Source organism: Falco punctatus (genome assembly GCF_963210335.1).
Source record: "Falco punctatus genome assembly, chromosome: 14".
Lineage (NCBI taxonomy): Eukaryota > Metazoa > Chordata > Aves > Falconiformes > Falconidae > Falco > Falco punctatus.
Genome location: NC_137594.1, coordinates 623,992 through 642,306, shown reverse-complemented (window position 1 = coordinate 642,306; position 18,315 = coordinate 623,992). Strand labels below are relative to the sequence as shown.

Genomic DNA, 18,315 nt, shown 5'->3' with positions numbered 1-18,315 from the left:
CTCCTTACCTTAACAGAGCTGCTTCTCTGGCTGGTGGAAGTGTCCAGTACCTGATATGTGATACTGATGTGGATATAATGGGCTGTTTGTGTCAGGTAGCAGCTGCTGTGACAGCCAGGGTGTTCTCCACGAGTGCTAGCATTCAATGCATATTGCACTGGGTACAAGACAAATTTTTACATTTCTGATGTGATTGCATGCCAATTTGGGTTTGAGAACCACGTTGTGTTCTCTTGAAGGGAAAGCATATTTCTCCACCTCAAGCTTTAACTATTGCCTTTGGAACCTGTCAGCCTTGATTGTGTTAGTAAAGAAATTCTGTAGAGAAACTGCTGTTCCAGATAACTGGTTTTGGTTTTCCCTTTCCTGACCTACCCTAGGTTTTGTTAGTCAATCACTTGGCTCTTGACAAGAACGTGGAACAGTGACCCATTCAATCAGGTCTCCATAATGTCTCCAAAGGCATTCAGCGAGTTGTTCCCTTTCCTGGTTTAAATGTGGTCTGTAGGTAACAAGCTGGTTTGTTCATTGCTTTAATTACAAAGCCCTGTGCTGGACCTATGTGCATCATTAGCTAAATGCCTGGACTTGGGGCTGATGTTTCCAGACCCAGCTTACAGCTAGAGCCAGGAGAGTAGCTCGGCTGCGGGCTGGGAGTCAAACACCTTTCACACCAAGTCATCACACTTGAAATGTGTAATACTAAGCTGTGCTACATCTGCAGAGTGGTCAGATATTGCATCCTGCATACATGTGACTTCTTAGGTGTAGTTTTTTCTGTTACCTCAAGCTCTTTTGCCAGGTAGTGAATTCCAAAGACTTAACTTTTTGGCAAGGCTTTTGTCTTCCAGCCAGTGGCAATCAAACCTAGATGGTACAATAGTACAGACCACTCTTTTGATTGGTTTTCAGACAGAAATGGTACTATGGCAAGAGAGGTACATTTGTTAGGGTATTAGGCCTGAACAGATATTACTGCCAATGTCTCTTTTGTACGTGGCTTTTTTATAAAAGGAACAAAACAGAGGGCATTGTGTTTGATCTCTTCAAGAAACGTATCAGCTTGACTTATGCAGATAAGAAAGAAAATGAAGGGTTATTCAAATTAGCATTTTGAAACCCTACAACATTAATTCTTGCTGAAGTGAAATATGAGAAGAATAAAAGTAATGAAAAAGATCAGTCTCCTCTCCGGAAGGGGCAAGTACGGTGAGCTAAAATATCCAGCTTTTTCAGGGGGGGTAACCACAATACTGTACTTCAGAAAGTATTGCGTAACCTATAGAGCTGTGATTTAATTTGTGTCATATGAAAAGTGCTTATCCCTTCATGGTATTAAGGTTCTTCCTGAATTCTGATGATGATGTAGTTTAACCCCAGCTGGCAACAAAGTACCATGCAGCTGCTTGCTCACTGCCCCCACCCGTAGCAGGATGGAGAGGTTATTCAGGAAATAAGTAAAACTCGTGGGTTGAGATAAAAACAATTTAATAATATGAAATAAAATATAATAATAGTGATGAAAAGGGAAGAGAAATAGAGGAGTAAAACCCAAATAAACAAATTAATACAGTTACTCACCCCTGGCCGACTGGTGCCCCAGCCTGTTCCTGAGCAGCAATTGTCTGGGCATGGCCAACTCCCCCCGGTTTATATACTGAGTATGATGCTCTGTGGCATGGAATAGCCCTTTGGCTAGTTTGGGTCAGCGGTCCTGGCCCTGCTCTCTCCCGGCTTCCTGCGCACCTGCTTGCTGGCAGAGCATGGGAAACTGAAAAGTCCTTGATTTAGAGTAAGCATTACTTAGCAACAACCAAACCATCGGGGTGTGATCAACATTTGTTTCATACTAAGTCGAAAACACAGCATTGTACCAGCTACTAACAAGAAAATTAACTCTATCCCAGCCAAAACCAGGACAAGTGTATTGTTTGCAAAAGCCTCAGTCCCTTCAGCAGCCAAATTGTGTTTTGAGTGTTTGTGGGTTTTTTTTTCCTAGGAAATCTAGATGCAGGCTACTTGAAGTGTTCTATTTGTGAGTGATACTCAAGCATTTATGGCTCCTGAGCTGTAGGTCATATGCTGGAAAAGTTGTTTACTGGCCAGCGTAAGGCTTTAATAGCAGAAGAATTGGAATCTAGCAATAGTCAGGGGAAACACAGGCAAGGTATTTGGAGATCCAGTCAAACCTCTCATATTCTTCTTGGATACTGTGCTGAAGGCTATAGAGTACATCAGGGTTTACTGTATTGCAGCATTGTTCAGTGCAATCTATTATTTATTCCAATTTTTAGTAGCTTGCCTGTTATAGGAGACAGACACACAGGTTTGTCATTTCCAAGATTACCTCAGAAAGCTCTTTTGAAAATTGGTGTCCTGTTCACTGCTGTCTGTTTCTATAGCAAAAAAAAAAATAGATAACATAAACCTGAGTTAAATATTTGTAGAGGTTCTTGGCTCTAAGCTTCTAGATCTCAATAGAAAGTCCTAAAAAAGGCAGAGAGCCTATGTTTGAACTGAAGAAGTCTCTGCAAAGAGAGAGGCATTGATGGCATTACGGTCTTTTGAACAATCTCTTGTCCCATGTCCATCTTGCAAAGCAGGGAAAGAAGCACTTCATAAACCAGCTTTTCATGCTGATAGTATGAAGAGCTGTATCTTAACTGGACTAGGCTCTTTTTTCAGGAGTTCCAAGAAAGGAACAGTGTCAGAGTGACTGGTGGTACAGGTGATCAGCACTGTCTGAATTTACGTTCTTGACTGCTGTTTTCCTTTTTTGGGGGTTTTGTTTTGGAAGCTATTTTCCATTTTATTTTGGCAAGCATGAGATCTGGTCGTTGCTTATAGGCTCTCCAGATAATTTCATCAGGCAACACTTTTTCACTGTGAGGATGATGGAGCACTGGCACAGGTTGTCCAGGGAGGCTGTGGAGTCTCTATCCTTCAAGATACTGAAAACCCAACCGGACAAGGTTCTGGACAACCGGCTGTAGGTAGCCCTGCTTGAGCCAGGGGTTGGACTGGATGATTACTCCAGAGGCTTGTTCCAACCACATTGAGTCAATGATAAAAAAAGATTTAAAAAATAATTTGAAAAGTTCAGAAATCTGATTGCAGTTTTACTGATGCTAATGGAAAATAATTTATTTAAATAAAATATATGTATTTAAATTCATAAATACTTGCATTACTGCTTTGTAAGATTTAATGCTGTACTTGCCATGGAGATTAAACTTACTTTCTAGTCAGTGTAACGGGTTAGAAATATCTGTACTGAATTTTTGGCAAATTGAACAGCAGTAATCATCTAAGCTCAGTAATTTGGCATTATGTACCTTAAACTCCTATGAATTCTGAACATTTGTTCAATTTGTTTTGGCAAGTTTAGGTTAATTTGGCTTTCTCTTGGGGGGGGGGGGGGGGGAAAGTCCTTACAAATAATTGGGAACATGGCAGAAACTCTTTGTCATGTGTGTGCGTGATAGCATCTGATTTGGATACCAGAAGAGAATAGTTAGGCCTGGGGAGGGATTGTTTTTCCTGCTGAAATTTATCTGAATTTGCATTAAACTACACTGGGTAGCTCTTTATTTCAATTTCTTTACAGCTTTAAAGAAGAGGCAGAAAGAAAAGGCAATTTTCCAAATGTTTTTTGTATTTACAAAAGCACCACCACCAAAACTGACAACAAACCACCAGTACAGCAGCAGTGGCATGCATTGCTGACAGTCACCTTGATTACATCTTAAACTTTAAACTGATGCATGCATATAATTCTTATGTATGAGTTTTGGAGTGTACTTACAGTACTTATCAAATTGTTATCTCTGACATGGCTTTTGGTCGCCTTGGAAGCTTCATGAAATCAGGGAAACAGCTAAAATCAACCAGAAATTATGACCAGTGACAGATGTTGGTATGAATAAACGATGTTTTATACTGGTTAAGGCAGCTGATATCTCATAAACTAAAACTTAAATCCTACTAGTCCATTCAAGGAAGGAATAAGAACAGATTACCAAGCAAACCAGCTCTATCAGGGAGTGATCCTTCGGGTGGATTTGAAGATACAACAGATCGAGGCTTTTCTCCTTTGTTCAGTAAAGCCTATTTATGGGTTGAAATTTGCCAGTAACTTTCTGGTTGTATTTTGGGCTGACTAGAGACTGCAGCCTGCAAGGCCTGACATCAGTTTTAGTAGTCAATAGAAGCTGCAAGAGACAATTTCTGAAGCAAGAGAAAAGGGCTTATTTCATAGACAGCCTTCTGGCTAGCAAGTTGATGTATTTCCATGTAAAGCAAAAGCAGGGGAAGCAAAGTTGCCCTAAGCAGGCTTAGCAAACATTGAGTAGTAAGAACTGGTTTTCAGGATCAGCTTTGTATCAACTACATCGTCTTTTCAGGCTAGAAACTTTGTTGTTTTGGATCATAACTTCGTGAGTAATCCTGTTTCTGATGCAGAGGTCCTGTATGTGAAGTGAAAGAGCTGCAATGTATGTGCTTGAAATACCCGAGGTCATTTTACTACTTGAGGTGCTGTGTCCTGTTGGCTACAAAGGAAGTCTGGATGACTACATAGTTGCAAAGGGGGCATGTTTTATGAAATCAGTCCTACCTTAATTTTGAGAAGGCATTTGTAAAGCTGGCGGTAATAGTGGATATACTATAATATAATCATTAAAAAGAATCAGAAATATTTTTTTTCTTTGGTTGAGAAGCAGAGATTTGCTCCATACAGTAGTAAAATATTTCACGTTAAGACACGCAGTATAAATGATATATGCAAGTCAACAAATTTTAGTAGAAAACAGGTCTTACCAAACAAACTTGATCTTGATGCTTTGAAATTTCAAGCTTGATTGCCAAAGGCATTAGTCATTTGTTGCAGTGTGTGATGTTGAATTTGATGATGGGCTTTGAGCAACCTGATCTAGTTGAAGATGTCCCTGCTCATTGCAGGAGGGTTGGACTATGACTTTAAAGGTCCGTTCCAACCCAAACCCTTCTGTGCTTCTGTGTTCTGATGTCATTGGTGGAAAAGCAATGCACAAACCAGTAAAACTCATTGGCTGACACCTTTTCAAATTGGAAACTGTTGTTCAGTGGAAGTGCTATTTTTTTAGAGGGGTTAGCGTATGTCTGAATGAAGAAGGCTAAACTTGCACTCCTCAGTTGTTCTATTAATAATCTGTGGCTAAAAGAAAGGTAGCAACTCAGGAAGGCCTAGAACGAGGGAGTGGTGAGTGTTGAGAAGTCAGTGCAAGACGCTGATCTAGATACGTTTAGCATATGGTATTCCCTGGAAAACACTGCTTTTCAATATCACTGGATATATGTAAAAGCCAAGCGTACTAAATAGTAAAGAGGAGAGGAAAGAGGCTATAACTTGCAAAAACTACAATTCAGGGGGACTCGTGGATTGAAGGGACATGAGTGAATGTGCCAAATAGTTAAGAGCAGCTTTGATCCAGGAATATAAATACTCTTGAGTAGAACTAAGAAGTCTCTGTATGTTTGTGTATGAGTACAGCGAATAGTCATGTTGGTATGCTAAAAAAAAAAAATAGTGGTAAAATTTATTTTGAATCAAAGTAGACCCACCCTAGCAAGAAAAATTTAAAAGCCTCATTTTGAAAAGGAAGTTAGATATAGTTAGTTGCATGATTTATAAACACCTGTTTAAAGAACAGGTGACAAGTCGGGATCCAGTGACCGTAATCTGAAGCTAGGCACTTTTAGATTAAAAATGAGGATTTTTATGTGGATAATGAAGTGGATAATGAGTGGACAACTGGAGAAAATTTATTTTAACTCCCATCTTATGTTTTCAGTGCTTATTGTTTTACGCTAAGACTTTTTTCCCTAAAGTAAAACTTCTGATTTAGGGAGAAACTGTTATTTTTATTGCAGAAAATAACAATTCCACATCTCTGGAAGAATTTAGATGAGAGGATCAAAAATTTTTTTCTGTTCTGAATATACTAAACCTGATGTTTCAGGGGAACTTACTGCCATTTATTCAAATTAGGCACTGAATCCTTCCTATGACCTGTTGTAGTTCTAAAAATGTCTTTTCTTTAAATGTACTGTTTGAGTTAATTTGCCAAAGTGTGAGGATCTTACACTGATGAGAGCTAAAGAGTGTGGGAAATTTTTTTCTTTCTTTTTAGAAGTCGTTCTTCAGGAGGATTCTCATATGCTTTGCTCCCAGTTGCATCTGGAAGAGAAATTTATGTAGAGCTCTTTCAAATCTTTCAGTCATTATACGTAGGTTTTTAAAATTATTTGGAGTCTGCTTTTTGTGCAGTGTTTCTAGTTTTGATTCTTGTCATTGTTTCCTCCTGGTGCTCCTTAAATCGTAGAATGGAAGTGATCACCATGGCTTGTATGGCATATGTCTGTTGCTTTTCCTCTGTTGCCCTTCTGCAATGTAATTCTTTAAGTGTTGCAGTTCTTAAGTGCTACTTGACAAGCAGGAAGCACGGACCCCGGGGATGCTTTTCAGGGGAGCAGAACAACCAGTATGTCAGTATTCCTCACAGTTTAGCTGCATTGAGCCTTGTTTAATCTTTTTTGTGTTCTCACACTGCTTTCTTGTCTGTTTTGACAGGAGGCTGGAGCCCACAGAAAAACCCCTTCAGATTGTATACGACTACTTGGCTGGGTTGGGTTTTGATGACCCTGTCAGAATGCAGGAAGAGGCAGCAAACTCTGATCTCAGCTGTATGATTCGCTTTTACAGTGGTAAGGAATCCTGTGTGTGCACACTTGTCACTGTTCCTGTAGCTTTAACTATGAGGTATAACTCAGCTGAAGCCCAGGTCATTGACCTGTTTGGTTTCTAGATGGTGGCTACATCAAACACTCAAAGTACCAGTAAGCATTTCCTAAAAAACCCGCGTGTTTTCAAGATCGATAGAAAAACCCCCATGATTCTGTAGTTCTTTTGATGACAGGGTGTCTATGGCTTGAGAAAAGACAGCTCCACAGGGAGACACAAGATTGCTCTGTTTTTAGTTTCCATTGTTACAACAAATGCCTTAGAGCTCCTAATAAGATCAGAAACATATTGCAGTTCAGTCTAGATAAGCCTAAAGACTGTATTTCCAAAAGGTATGTGGATATGGGCAAGGAAGGTCCTGGTCAAATACCTTCACAGCCTGTAAATACAGAGTGAAAGTGCCAGCTGGTAAATAACAATGTAGGTTGCCATTAGAAACCCACTGTGTTTCATTGCAGAAGTGAGACTTCTGAGTGGCCTATTGAATCAGTTTGGGCAGGATACCGTGTGCATAAGGAGCAACAGAACGATAGTCGTAAGCCCATTGAGCTATGACGCTAGCAGTCAGAAAAGGAATTCACTGAAGTGAAGAGGAAATATGAAAGAAGTAAAGGAAAGGAAAGCTGGTAATGAAATTATTTCATTACTTAGAAATACTTCACCTACGTATTTATTGCATTTCAGGGAAAAAAGGGTCAGAGTGCTTTTAATGGAAAACTGTTTGTGTATGGTGGAGCTGGGTAGCCCGACTAAGCTGCTAGCCATTGTTTATTTATTCAGTGTCAAAACCGGGAATCATAAGAAATCAGCTTCTCTACCCCTTTACCTGAGACAAACCCCTTCTGTCTGGGAGCTGTGTGCAGAACAGGAAAAACAGTGTAATGGAGATGGAAAGAAGGATGACATGCGTACAATCTGGATTTACAGGGCAAGGAGCAGGGATTCGGAAGTTACTTCATCTGCAAGGAGGAGAGGTGTCAAGCGTAAGGCTGTAGACAACTTTTAAGGAAAAAATTAGCAATTCAGTTTGGGTATGTCGGGCAGGAGCTGGTGAAGATTGAAGAATGGTGACTCAACTTCATGGAAGCAAGCAGGTAGAAAATGGAACTAAGTAGTTTCAGTCAGCATGGGAGAGTAATCCTGCTTAGAAAGAAAGAGGCTGTGAGGGAAGAAATATAAGGATTGAAGAGAGTTCAGGAGACCTGTTTTAAGGAAGTAAAAGTAAATGTGGTTATTAAAGGTAGGGGAAGAATCAGCGGGAATGCTGTGGAGGATTATGTGATAATTTTGCAAAGCCTGTAGCTGAGAACATAAGGGATGAAGTAATGCATTTTAGCCAAAGAAACATTACTTGGAATCCTAGAGTCACAGAATGGTTTGGGCTGGAAGGGACCTCTAGCCCCAACCCCCTGCCAGGGGCAGGGACACCTGCCACAGCCCAGGCTGCCCCCAGCCCCGTCCAGCCTGGCCTGGGACACTGCCAGGGATGGGGCACCCACAGCTGCTCCGGGCAGCCTGGGCCAGCGCCTCGCCGCCCTCATCATAAACCACTTCTTTCTTCGGTCCAATCTAAACCTACCCTCTTTCAGTTTAAAACCATTGGCCCTTGTCCTGTCACTACAGACCCTGGTAAAAAGTCTCTCTGTGCCTTTCTTTTAAGTCCCCTTTATATATTGAAAGGCTGCAAGAAGGTCTTCCCAGAGCCTTCTCTTCTCCAGGCTGAACAACCCCAGCTCTCTCAGCCTTTCTTCATAGGAGAGGTGTTCCAGCCACCTGACCGTTTCTGTGGGCCCCTTCTGGACCTGCTGGAGTGCTGAGAGCAACCTTCATATTTATTTCACTCCTTGGGGATGTCTCTTGGATTTCTCTGCTCTCTTCCCACATTTCTCTCTGCCCTTCCCATGTGATACATTGGGTTTGTTTCTTTCCCTGGTGCATGGTGAGTACTTACGCCCAGTTGGGTCGATGGGACTGCAAGCAGATTAATAGAAATCTCACGTTACGCAGTGGTGAGAGGGAAGCATGCTTCCTGAAGTCTGGCTGTTAAGATACTCGTAGGAGCCCAAGAGTTTTATGAGGGGTGAAGGCGTGTTAGATTGGTTGGGAGAATGGGGCGAGGGCTTCCTTTCAATGGAAGTCACTTGGAGAATGGAGGCCAGTGACCCAGGCTGGCTGGGGCAAGCTCAGAGACCAAAGGTTAGAGCAGGGGTCCTCAAACTACGGCCCAGGGGCTGAATATGGCCCCCCAGGGTCCTCAATCCGCCCCCTGGTATTTACAGACCCCCCGCCCCACCCCCACCCCTTGCTGGGGGTTAGGGGGGGGAAACCAAGCAGCTGCAGATGACTGCCTGCCACTTCATCCGTGTGCCAGCCCCCTGCTTAAAAAGTTTGAGGACCCCTGGGTTAGAGTCTTTACATGCTTCAACAACAGATCAAACAGATGCAGCTCTCCAGGGCCATCAAACTGTTCATCTACGTCAGGTGTGACAGATGTGAATTGTAGAGGGTTGCACGCTTTCTCTGTGGGGAATTGTCTTGATTCCTTGTATTGCTGCAGCTGGAATTGTGTAACTCACGCTGTTAGAGGTGCTAGCTCTGTCTGTTGATGACCTGCACCCTTGTTCTCCATGGGAAAGCCTGTGCTCGCTAATTGGAGCATGGAGTTGAGCATCATTGCAGTGACGTTCAAGGCCAAGCTCAGGAGCTGCAAAGACTGACAGGAGCTTGCCTGTCCCTAGAGGTTAAGAACATTCTTACACACAGCTTGAGGAGTTGTGAAATACCCGGGATTCCGAGTAGAAGTCCTTGGATGTTGCCCCTGGGTGTTTACTTAGCACTAGGACATAGGTGTTACGGATCTTTCAGAGCAGATGGGGGAACTGGAGGATTGGTGTAGCTTCATAGTAGCATCTGGTGCTTGGAACAATGCTGCTGTGGCAGTCAGTAGGATGCCACTTCTGGTTGCATAATACTGTTTTCTTGCAAATCTGTGGCTGGTCTTTCAGCTTGGTGAAATCCAGGCAGTTTTTTCTGTGGATGATTAGAATTTCTCATCATTAAAGGACATCTTACACCAAAATTCATGTCTCTGAAACAAAGCTGCTGTTGTAAAATAAACAGCTAAATATATATCAGCTAAATTCAGCGTAGTATGGACATAAAGACAATGCTTTAAATTTGGCATGCTGAAGAGCCTGCTTTCTAGCTGAGAAAGAGTATAATGACTTTAGTTGGTGGTTAACTTTTTGCTCCTAATAAAAGTTTGGAGTATGATTTGTGTCTGGAAGTGAGGCATGCATAAACAATAGTGAGACTATTTTCTCCAGCGGATCTAGAGTTTTTATCATTGTCTGCCATATATGTTGGCTAGTCACTTTCTGACTTCTGGGTGGAGAATATAAATACCTGCAGGTTCATGCTGCTTGGGGATATCAGGACACTTGTAGGACAGTTCAAGACAGAAGCAAGATGTCAGTAGCAACTTCAAAAAAAGACTGACTCTTTTCTAAGTAAAACAAAGGACCTGTTGCCAGGATTTGTCTTAGGGATTATTTAGGATAAAATTAAATACAAATTTAACGTGAGGAGATCCTTAACACTTGAAACTCATAGATCCATCAGTTCAGGCTTATTCCTGTTCTTTAAATTCAGTGACTGTTTGGAAAATTTTCCTAGCGGGTAAGATCGTATGAACAGTGGACAGAATCTTGAAAAGCTTCTGGGAGATCTGTCATTATCTTGAAAACAAAAGGTAATAAATGGGGCAGGGAGTTAGGCTGACCTAAAATTAACTGTATGTGGATTAGAAGGCTGACTAGAATTCTGTTTGGCTAGCTAGCGTCCTAGCTAGCAGTGCACACAGCACCAGCTGTAACAGTCAGTGCTGGAGTCCTTTCACTTGAATAGTCTTCAGGGAAGTAAGTTTCTTCTGTAGCTAATTTTCCAGGCCTTACTTTAAAGACTGGTAGAAGCCGCTTATTTGATGGTTTCTGTGACTTTAGCTGACTCCACAAGAGTTTGAAATTGCTTTTCTATTGCATCTGAATGAAAGATGTTTGGCAAGTGTGTAAGTTTGCTGAGGTCTACAATTACCTGTAGATTAGAAACCTACTACCTGGCAACTGGTAGAATGTTGTACTGGAAGGCACACAGTGGTTGCTTGTCGCCATCACTGCGCTGACTGAGGAAGTTGCTTGTCCTTTGCATGAGGGTTTTTTTGAAGGGCACCTTGTCTTGTCTGTGCTTGTTCTTTACAATGACTAATTTTGCATATTATGTCTGTGTTGCTAGTTGTACTGACAGCTGAGAATGAGGAAGAAAGGGAAAGTGAATGCTAATGTCCCCTTTTTCTTCAGAAAAGCCATGTCAAGTGGAACAGCTAGATCGCATCCTGCTCTCTGGAGTCTACAACGTACGGAAAGGAAAGACCCAGTTGCACAAGTGGGCAGAGCGTTTGGTAATTCTCTGTGGTACGTGCCTCATTGTGTCCTCTGTGAAAGATAGCCACACAGGGAAGATGCACATCTTGCCTCTCGTTGGAGGGAAGGTAAGACATTTTTTGGTTAGCTTCCTGTGACTGAGAAGGGAAGAAAGGATCATGACGATGGGTATTATCCACAAGAGGTTAATGTAGTGGTTTGTAACAGATTACTGCCTTAACATGTGCAAAGAGTTGTACAGCCCCTTTCTACTTGCTTTGCTTTGGTAGTAGTCTTAAAGCTAATGACATGAAGAGTTCTGCCTCCACCTTGGTAGCCAATGTTGAGAATGGACGTTCCAGAAATTATTGCTTCTTGGATCTACTTCAGCAGAAAGATGTTAAGAAGGATTTACTTTGTGTTTCTCTTCAATTACATTTTGCTGAAAACACAGTTGTAAAGTTATGTTACCAGTAGTTGGTAATACCTCACCCTAGACTTCAGATCCATTGTAATTGCTGGAGTTTAGGCAGGCTGTTTTGTTTTCAATTCTCCCTTTGCAGGTGGAAGAGATGAAACGTCGGCAGTACACACTTGCTTTCACATCTGCTGGTGCACAAGCTCAAACATACCACGTTTCCTTTGAAACACTGGCTGAGTGCCAGCGGTGGCACCGACAGGCATCCACGGTAAGGCTCTGGAGACTGCAGTGGTTTGGGTGGTGGGGATATGGGTTTAAGAATGGTCTTCAAATGTAGGCTTGGTATGCAGGCAGAGATGCTAGGTATGCAGGTAGGATGCTGGATGGATGGACCCAGGAGATTTTCCAACTTGCTTAATTTCTTACATGCTCAGGACTACAGAGTTTTTCTTTTAGCCTTCTCTTCTCTCTCTGCCTGTGCAACAATGTTGAGTAGTAGTTCTGCATTTTTTTCACCCCTGCTGCACCTACTGAGATAGCTAATCATAGATCACTAGAGCAAACCACAGGGACTAGCTGACTTTACAGTCATGGAAAGGTATAAATTGCACCTGTTGCCATACTTAAATCTGCCTGGACTGCCATAGAGCTACCCTGATAGGTTTGAGTTAACATGGAAATCACAGGTCAGCAAGACAGGTGTAGTTTGTTCAGAGCTGCATCCTTATTGTGCATTAAAGTACAATTGGATGGCAACAGCTTAATGCTAAGCCATGCTTTGACCATATAAATATATATATAAATATTATGAAATAGGAAATGAGTTCAGCGTAAAGCAGGTCATGAAATCTGGAATGAAGCTCGAGAGACATTGAAACGAAGCATACTTAATGAAAGGAGATCTGATATTTGCAGAGACTTTATGAAATGTTGCAAAACCGTAATTTGTGAAACCTTTTCATCATAACAGGTCATGCTTCTAATATGCCCTGAACAAACTAACAAAAGAAAGCTGGAAGAAGTAGCTAGGTGAAGCAGAGGTCCTGTAAACCTTTAAGGACTGAACTGGAAAGTAAACTGCTTCCTGTTGCTGCTTGCATCTCTGGAAGGCACTCAAGAGATTATGCTTCCTCAGCAGTTTCCTCAGCCAAAAATACGGTTTCCTCCATTAGGCTGGCACTCTTATGTCTAGCTTTTAGGCAGCACCCATCACACATACGGAGCAAGGCTTACTGTGTGTTCATACCCAGATATGCATCCTTCTCAGGGGGCTTGCAGAAACAGTAGTAGCAAATGATGTGAACTCATACCCCATAGACTCACCTTCCTGCATGGGCTCTCCCTGGTGGGTGCAGGGAGGTTCTTTCATGTTCTTGCACGTTGTTTGCTATTTGCATTCTTTGGCCTTCCAGTAGACTTCCAGAGAAAAATTGTTGCACAGCTGCAGCTTTTCCTCCTTTTCAGGTTGTGTCTATGCGACTTAGCATGGTTGATCTGTCATGCTACAGCCTTGAGGAACTGCCCGAGCACCTATTCTACAGTCAAGACATCATCTACCTCAACCTACGACACAATTTTATGAGATCAAGTGGAGCAGGGAGTCTTGACTCTCTTTGCAGGTCCACAAAGAATTATTTTTCTTTGACATTTGTATTTCTTGACACGTGCATCCAGGGATGAAGAGGAGGGGGAGTCTATTGCCGGTTCTCGTGGGGGTGGTAAAAAGACTGATCTTCAGGAATCTCTAACGAATGAGGGGGCTAGGAAGCAGAACTGAACAGCACAGGCAGGCATAAGCCTCCAGCAATTTACAGTATTCATGAACTCCCTTCCATGGATTCTTTGTGCTAAGTTTGATCTGAGATGAGCCTTGTGGAGCAATATGCCATTTGTATGGACAAGATGCAATAGTAATATAAGGCTGCTTGCTAAACAACATTTTGGGTATAAAATAAAAGGTGAGGGAAAACATAATGCTGCTATTGTGGGTAAGCGTTTGTAGAGAACTGCAGGTCTGAAAAAGCCTGTTTTCTGAAGTTCTCAACGTGCATTTGGAATTGGCAGAGGGCCTGTGAGACTCCAGCTTTGCTTTTGAAACTTGTAGCAATCTGCTTTTAAAAGAGTAGCAGTTGTGTGATGGTATGGAAGCCTGATGTAGTCAGTTTAGGTAAGTGAAGGGGTCTTACAAAAATATTTTAAAGTTAATTCTTGAAAAAAAAAAATCTAGAGGAAGATTAGTCTGTTGATACCTCCACTAGCCATACTAAAAAGATTTCAAGGAGTTGCTCTATTAATTTCAAAAGCAGTTAGGAAGCCTGTAGCAATATTTTCAAATGGCTTTGTGTTGGTAACACACTTTTCTTAAGGCATAATGCATTTAGAGAAATTGCAAAACTGCAGGGTTTTTGTCTTGGTTTGTTTTTTTTTTTTGTTGCGTTTTTGTTTTCTTTATTTCTAGGGGCCTGTTACCAGGTTATTTTTCTTCCTACAGGTAATGAGATACCCAGATATCCATGAGGGTACACACAGGGGGAAAAAATTGCACATCTGTGAGAATTCTTTGCATTTTGTTGAGAGCCAGAGTCTAGTCTGGTCTTATTTTAATTCCAAAGTTATTTAAATGTTTTGTAACTACTGAATTGTAGTAGGTTCTGTTACTGAAATAGCTGCTTACAATAATTCAAGATTTTGCTTTCTACTACTTTCTTCAAATACATTGTGTGATGTTGAAAACCTTACCAGAACTTCGTTTTCTAAAATGCGGTATCCTTGGTTCACAGGATCAGCAAAGGGGCATGAAATTTCTTTTGACCTTGCATGTAGTCAACAAGAGATCTGACATGTCAGAAACTCAACTCTTTTCCTGGCAGTGACTATGTCTGATGAAGCTGAAATCCTCAAACAAACAAAAGCCATAAAAGAAGCCCTCACTTCACACAATCTTGAATAAACAGGTAGCATTAGGTAGCCCACGTAAGGCTGCTCATTGCCATTTGAAAAGATTTTATTTCGGAGGTTTTTAGGATGTTTATCAGGACAAAACCCCAAATAAAGAAACTTGCTCACTTGCAGTAGGTGTCATCAACGCCTAGAGACTCACAATTCCAAACAGCGGAATTTCTTGCAATGATCAGATCTCTTTCTCTGAGGAAATCTTTCAAGCTCTAGGAGTCTAACTAGCTATAATTGTAATAATGGAACAAAAATAATTAACTAAAAGGGAAATGTTAAACAAAGGAAATTAAATAACCCCACCTGTTCCGTTACATAAAAGATAAGCTAGGAGATGTAACTTACTGCCCTTCAAGTATCTCCCTTTTCTGGAAAACTTTATTAAGTCTAATCTTTTATAAGTGTGTGTGCACATGTGTGCATATGCATGTGTATACATATGCATGTCTATTATCACCATTATAGCTAGTTGGTACAGAGTTGTACTGGGATGCTTTGGTGGCAGAGCAGGACATTACATGAAACTGGGAATATTTCAGGCCAGCACCAGTTTGGGCTGCTGAACAGAGGCTGGACATCCCATTGAGGATTTGTTGTGATGTTTCCATACCTCTTTGCTGTAATCTCAATATATGCTGTAAAAGCATAGACCAAAACTTGAGGAGCCATAACAATTTCAGAATCCTTGTTCCATATATGGTTCATGGGTACAACTTGAGAGTTGGGTTTGCATTCCATTCCCACATCCCTACTGTTCAAGAATGCTGGGGCAAAGGAGAAGGGACAGAAGGAGAACTCAAAAGACTTTTGAGTATTGTCCTCCCTATTGAATGACTGTCTGCTCGAGGAGTCTCAGACCAAGCTGTGTCATGTATCAGTTTCTCTCGAGCTTTTGGAAAATGTAATGCCCCTTTTGTGTTTGCTTTGATATTGTTGCAGAGGGGTGAATTCTAAAAATTGGTTATGCTGTCACATTTAATGTCATGCCTCTCAGAGCAGCTTCTCACCACACTCTGCTAATAAGAGAAAAAGAGCTGCTTGGTGTTAAGGACAGGTGCCATAGAAAAATTCAGAGTGCCAAAGAAAAGTTGCAGAACTCCAGAGAAAGCAGTTTCATTAAAGCGTTTTCTGACACCAAAACCTGAGAACTGTATCTGCCCTAAATCTCTTAAAGTTGAACCAGTTAATGAGAGAGTTTAAATATGTAGGTTTACCCTCTTGTTTCCTACTTTTCCATCATTGTTGTGAAGTTCTGTGTACAAGTTTGTGATTTTTGTATCATTGTGAGATCTTTGCATCATACAGCATGTTCCCTGGCTATTACCAGTATATTTCTCTTTAACTTCCAGTTGCATTGCAAAAGAGTCTGTGGCTGCAGGAAATGTTACATGCCTATGCCCTTTTTTATATGACAGGGTGCTTCCTCAAAGCAAACCACCCATGTCCAAGTTTTAAATATGCTCCTTCTTTTAAAAAAAAACCAACACCCCCTTCCCCAAGATTATAAAGCAAAACGGAGAAATATAAGTTCCTACACAGATCATTCCAAGTATTCTGAATCTGAAAAAGGAGTCACTATAAAGAACAAAATCCAAAACCTTTCAGTCTTACAGTTCAGGACATCTCAAGCTAGAAGTAATATTCTCCCTCGAGCTAATTAACCTTGGATTTGTTATCTGTATTAAAACATTTGCTTCAAAGTAAGAGCTACTTACCATGGCCTAGTAAAAAGTATGGTGGGTGGAGCAGATAAATGAACTGTATGTTTCCAAGAAGTACTTCTCTGGTACCTTACATTAGGTTTGCAGTTGTGTCATAAATTGTGTATATTAGTTTCCCCACTGTATTAACGGTTCTGGTTTGGGATGAGAAGGTTATTACTTGGGGAGAAATACTTTTGTTTCCTGTAGAAAGAGGAACTCTCTGAGAAGAACCTTTTGCATATGACCTCAGCCCATGATTGATTTCTTTATCTATTTGCACCTAGCACAGTGGTAAAAGGAGCTGGAATAGGCAACCACCTCTTAGGCACGTGGGACTGCAGTGACTGTGAGGGCTGCATCAGTGCCTGTTCGGCAGTACCTGTGTGGTACAGTCTGCCAAGCAAGCAGCACTTCACACATGGAAAAAGCCCCCGGTCTTGGGCTTCCCAGGGTGAAGGCAGCGCTTTCCTGGTTTTCCTTTTTACAGCTGTGCTAGGCCTTCTGTTGTGCCTAGCTGGAAAAGGGTATTCCCCCTTCTGTTTTATTCTCAGAATAGTCCAAGTTAATGTTTTCCACTCGTGTTTTCCCAAGCTGCATAATTGTAGACTGTTACTCTACGTAATTCTTTGAAGGTAAATTTTTTGATGGAGTATTTTTGGTCTCCTTAATCTTAGAAAAGGTCAGTAGGAGGAAGCCTGTCAGGGTAAAAGGTTGTTGCCAGTCTTTGCAGTAAAACCATGGTATTTTGATCACTTTCAGCATTACCACTGAGATACAAAATATCAGTGACTTAAAAGAAAATTGTTCAGAAGCTCCCATAATGTGTTAGCTGACTGTATCGCCAGTGTACGAAGACTTCAAAACTCTTTATAACTGGTTTTGTATGCTTTTTGCTTTGAGACCATGGAGGCCTGTGAATTAACTAGTATTCTTACCAATAGGTTTTCTCAGTTGAAGAGCCTGAACCTGTCTCATAATAGACTTGGAGAGTTTCCTGTATCACTGTGTGAGATCTCTACTCTGACAGAGCTTAATATTTCCTGTAACGGACTTCGTTACTTGCCGAGCCAGATTGGCAAACTGTTGAAGTAAGTATATTCTTCTTATCTGTGGTCATAAACATCCTTAGTGCTTTGCTTGAGCTCAGCTGTTGTGGAGGTACTGTTAATGAAAGTATGGGTGCTGGGGCAGCCTGGTCTGTCCATGGACACTGAATGATGTATTTGACCCCAGCAGAAGGTTGAGAACTAAGATGTCCAATAAGATTTGGTTTTCCTTGAAAATTAAGATACCACAGTGTGTTTATATAGTTGCCGTTTTAAGTCACTGGTATATAGCAAGTTATTGTTCATCATTTTTTACTTCCTGCCTATTCTGCTAGTTATGTAAAAATAAATTAGTGTAAATCAGTTTTCTAATAGAGGAGATTAGTGGATTTTGTCATTTTGGAGTGGCCTAGGAATACACTTAACAGCCAGTTATGATACCTTGAATCATAGGCGCTGCCTTGAATCACAGGTGCCACCTTGCTGAGCTAGAGTGAACGTGAAGACTTCCAAGCACATGAATATACTCTAACTTAAAGTTTAGTAAACTTAAGCTTTTTATGTTCTCTGCGGGGGGGTGTGTTTTGGGGGCTTTGGTTTTTGGCATTTTTTTGTTTTGTTTTTACTTTGGGATAACTTGTTTGATTTCTTGCAGGTTTATGTCCATTGTTATGTAAAAGTGAAGGCATCTTGTTCTCTTTGCATCTGCTGCCATCTTGCATTCACTTACCTGCTTTCTCGTTGTTTCCTTCCTGTGTTCTCATCTTTTTTTTTTTTTTTTCCCCTTTTAAACTACTATTTTGGTGATGTCTTACTGGTTAAACATAAATACTGTTATGTTTACATAAAAACAGTTAAGAGTTTCTATCTAAAGCTTACACTGTCAGGGAAATTTCCTGAAACTGCAGACTAGTACAGCAAAACATCTGTGGAGATCAGTTAGGTGTTGTAGAACTAGGGAAAAATATCCATGCCTCTCAAATTCAGAGGCCTA

The 18,315-nt window shown here is 41.2% G+C and overlaps 1 protein-coding gene across 5 annotated transcripts in view; it reads left to right on the top strand.

The window, feature by feature from the left end:
* PHLPP2 (PH domain and leucine rich repeat protein phosphatase 2) overlaps positions 1–18,315 on the top strand; it is a 40,751-nt gene that overhangs the window by 3,031 nt on the left and 19,405 nt on the right. For 4 of the 5 annotated variants that reach the window (XM_080365104.1, XM_080365102.1, XM_080365103.1 and 1 more), the window contains exons 3-7: positions 6,611–6,744; positions 11,137–11,327; positions 11,763–11,888; positions 13,085–13,239; positions 17,217–17,363. In XM_080365104.1, coding sequence (XP_080221230.1) covers positions 6,611–6,744; positions 11,137–11,327; positions 11,763–11,888; positions 13,085–13,239; positions 17,217–17,363 — 753 coding nt within the window. Of the gene's footprint in view, positions 1–6,610; positions 6,745–11,136; positions 11,328–11,762; positions 11,889–13,084; positions 13,240–17,216; positions 17,364–18,315 lie in introns of those variants that run through there. The other variant, XM_080365106.1, reaches the window with a different exon arrangement.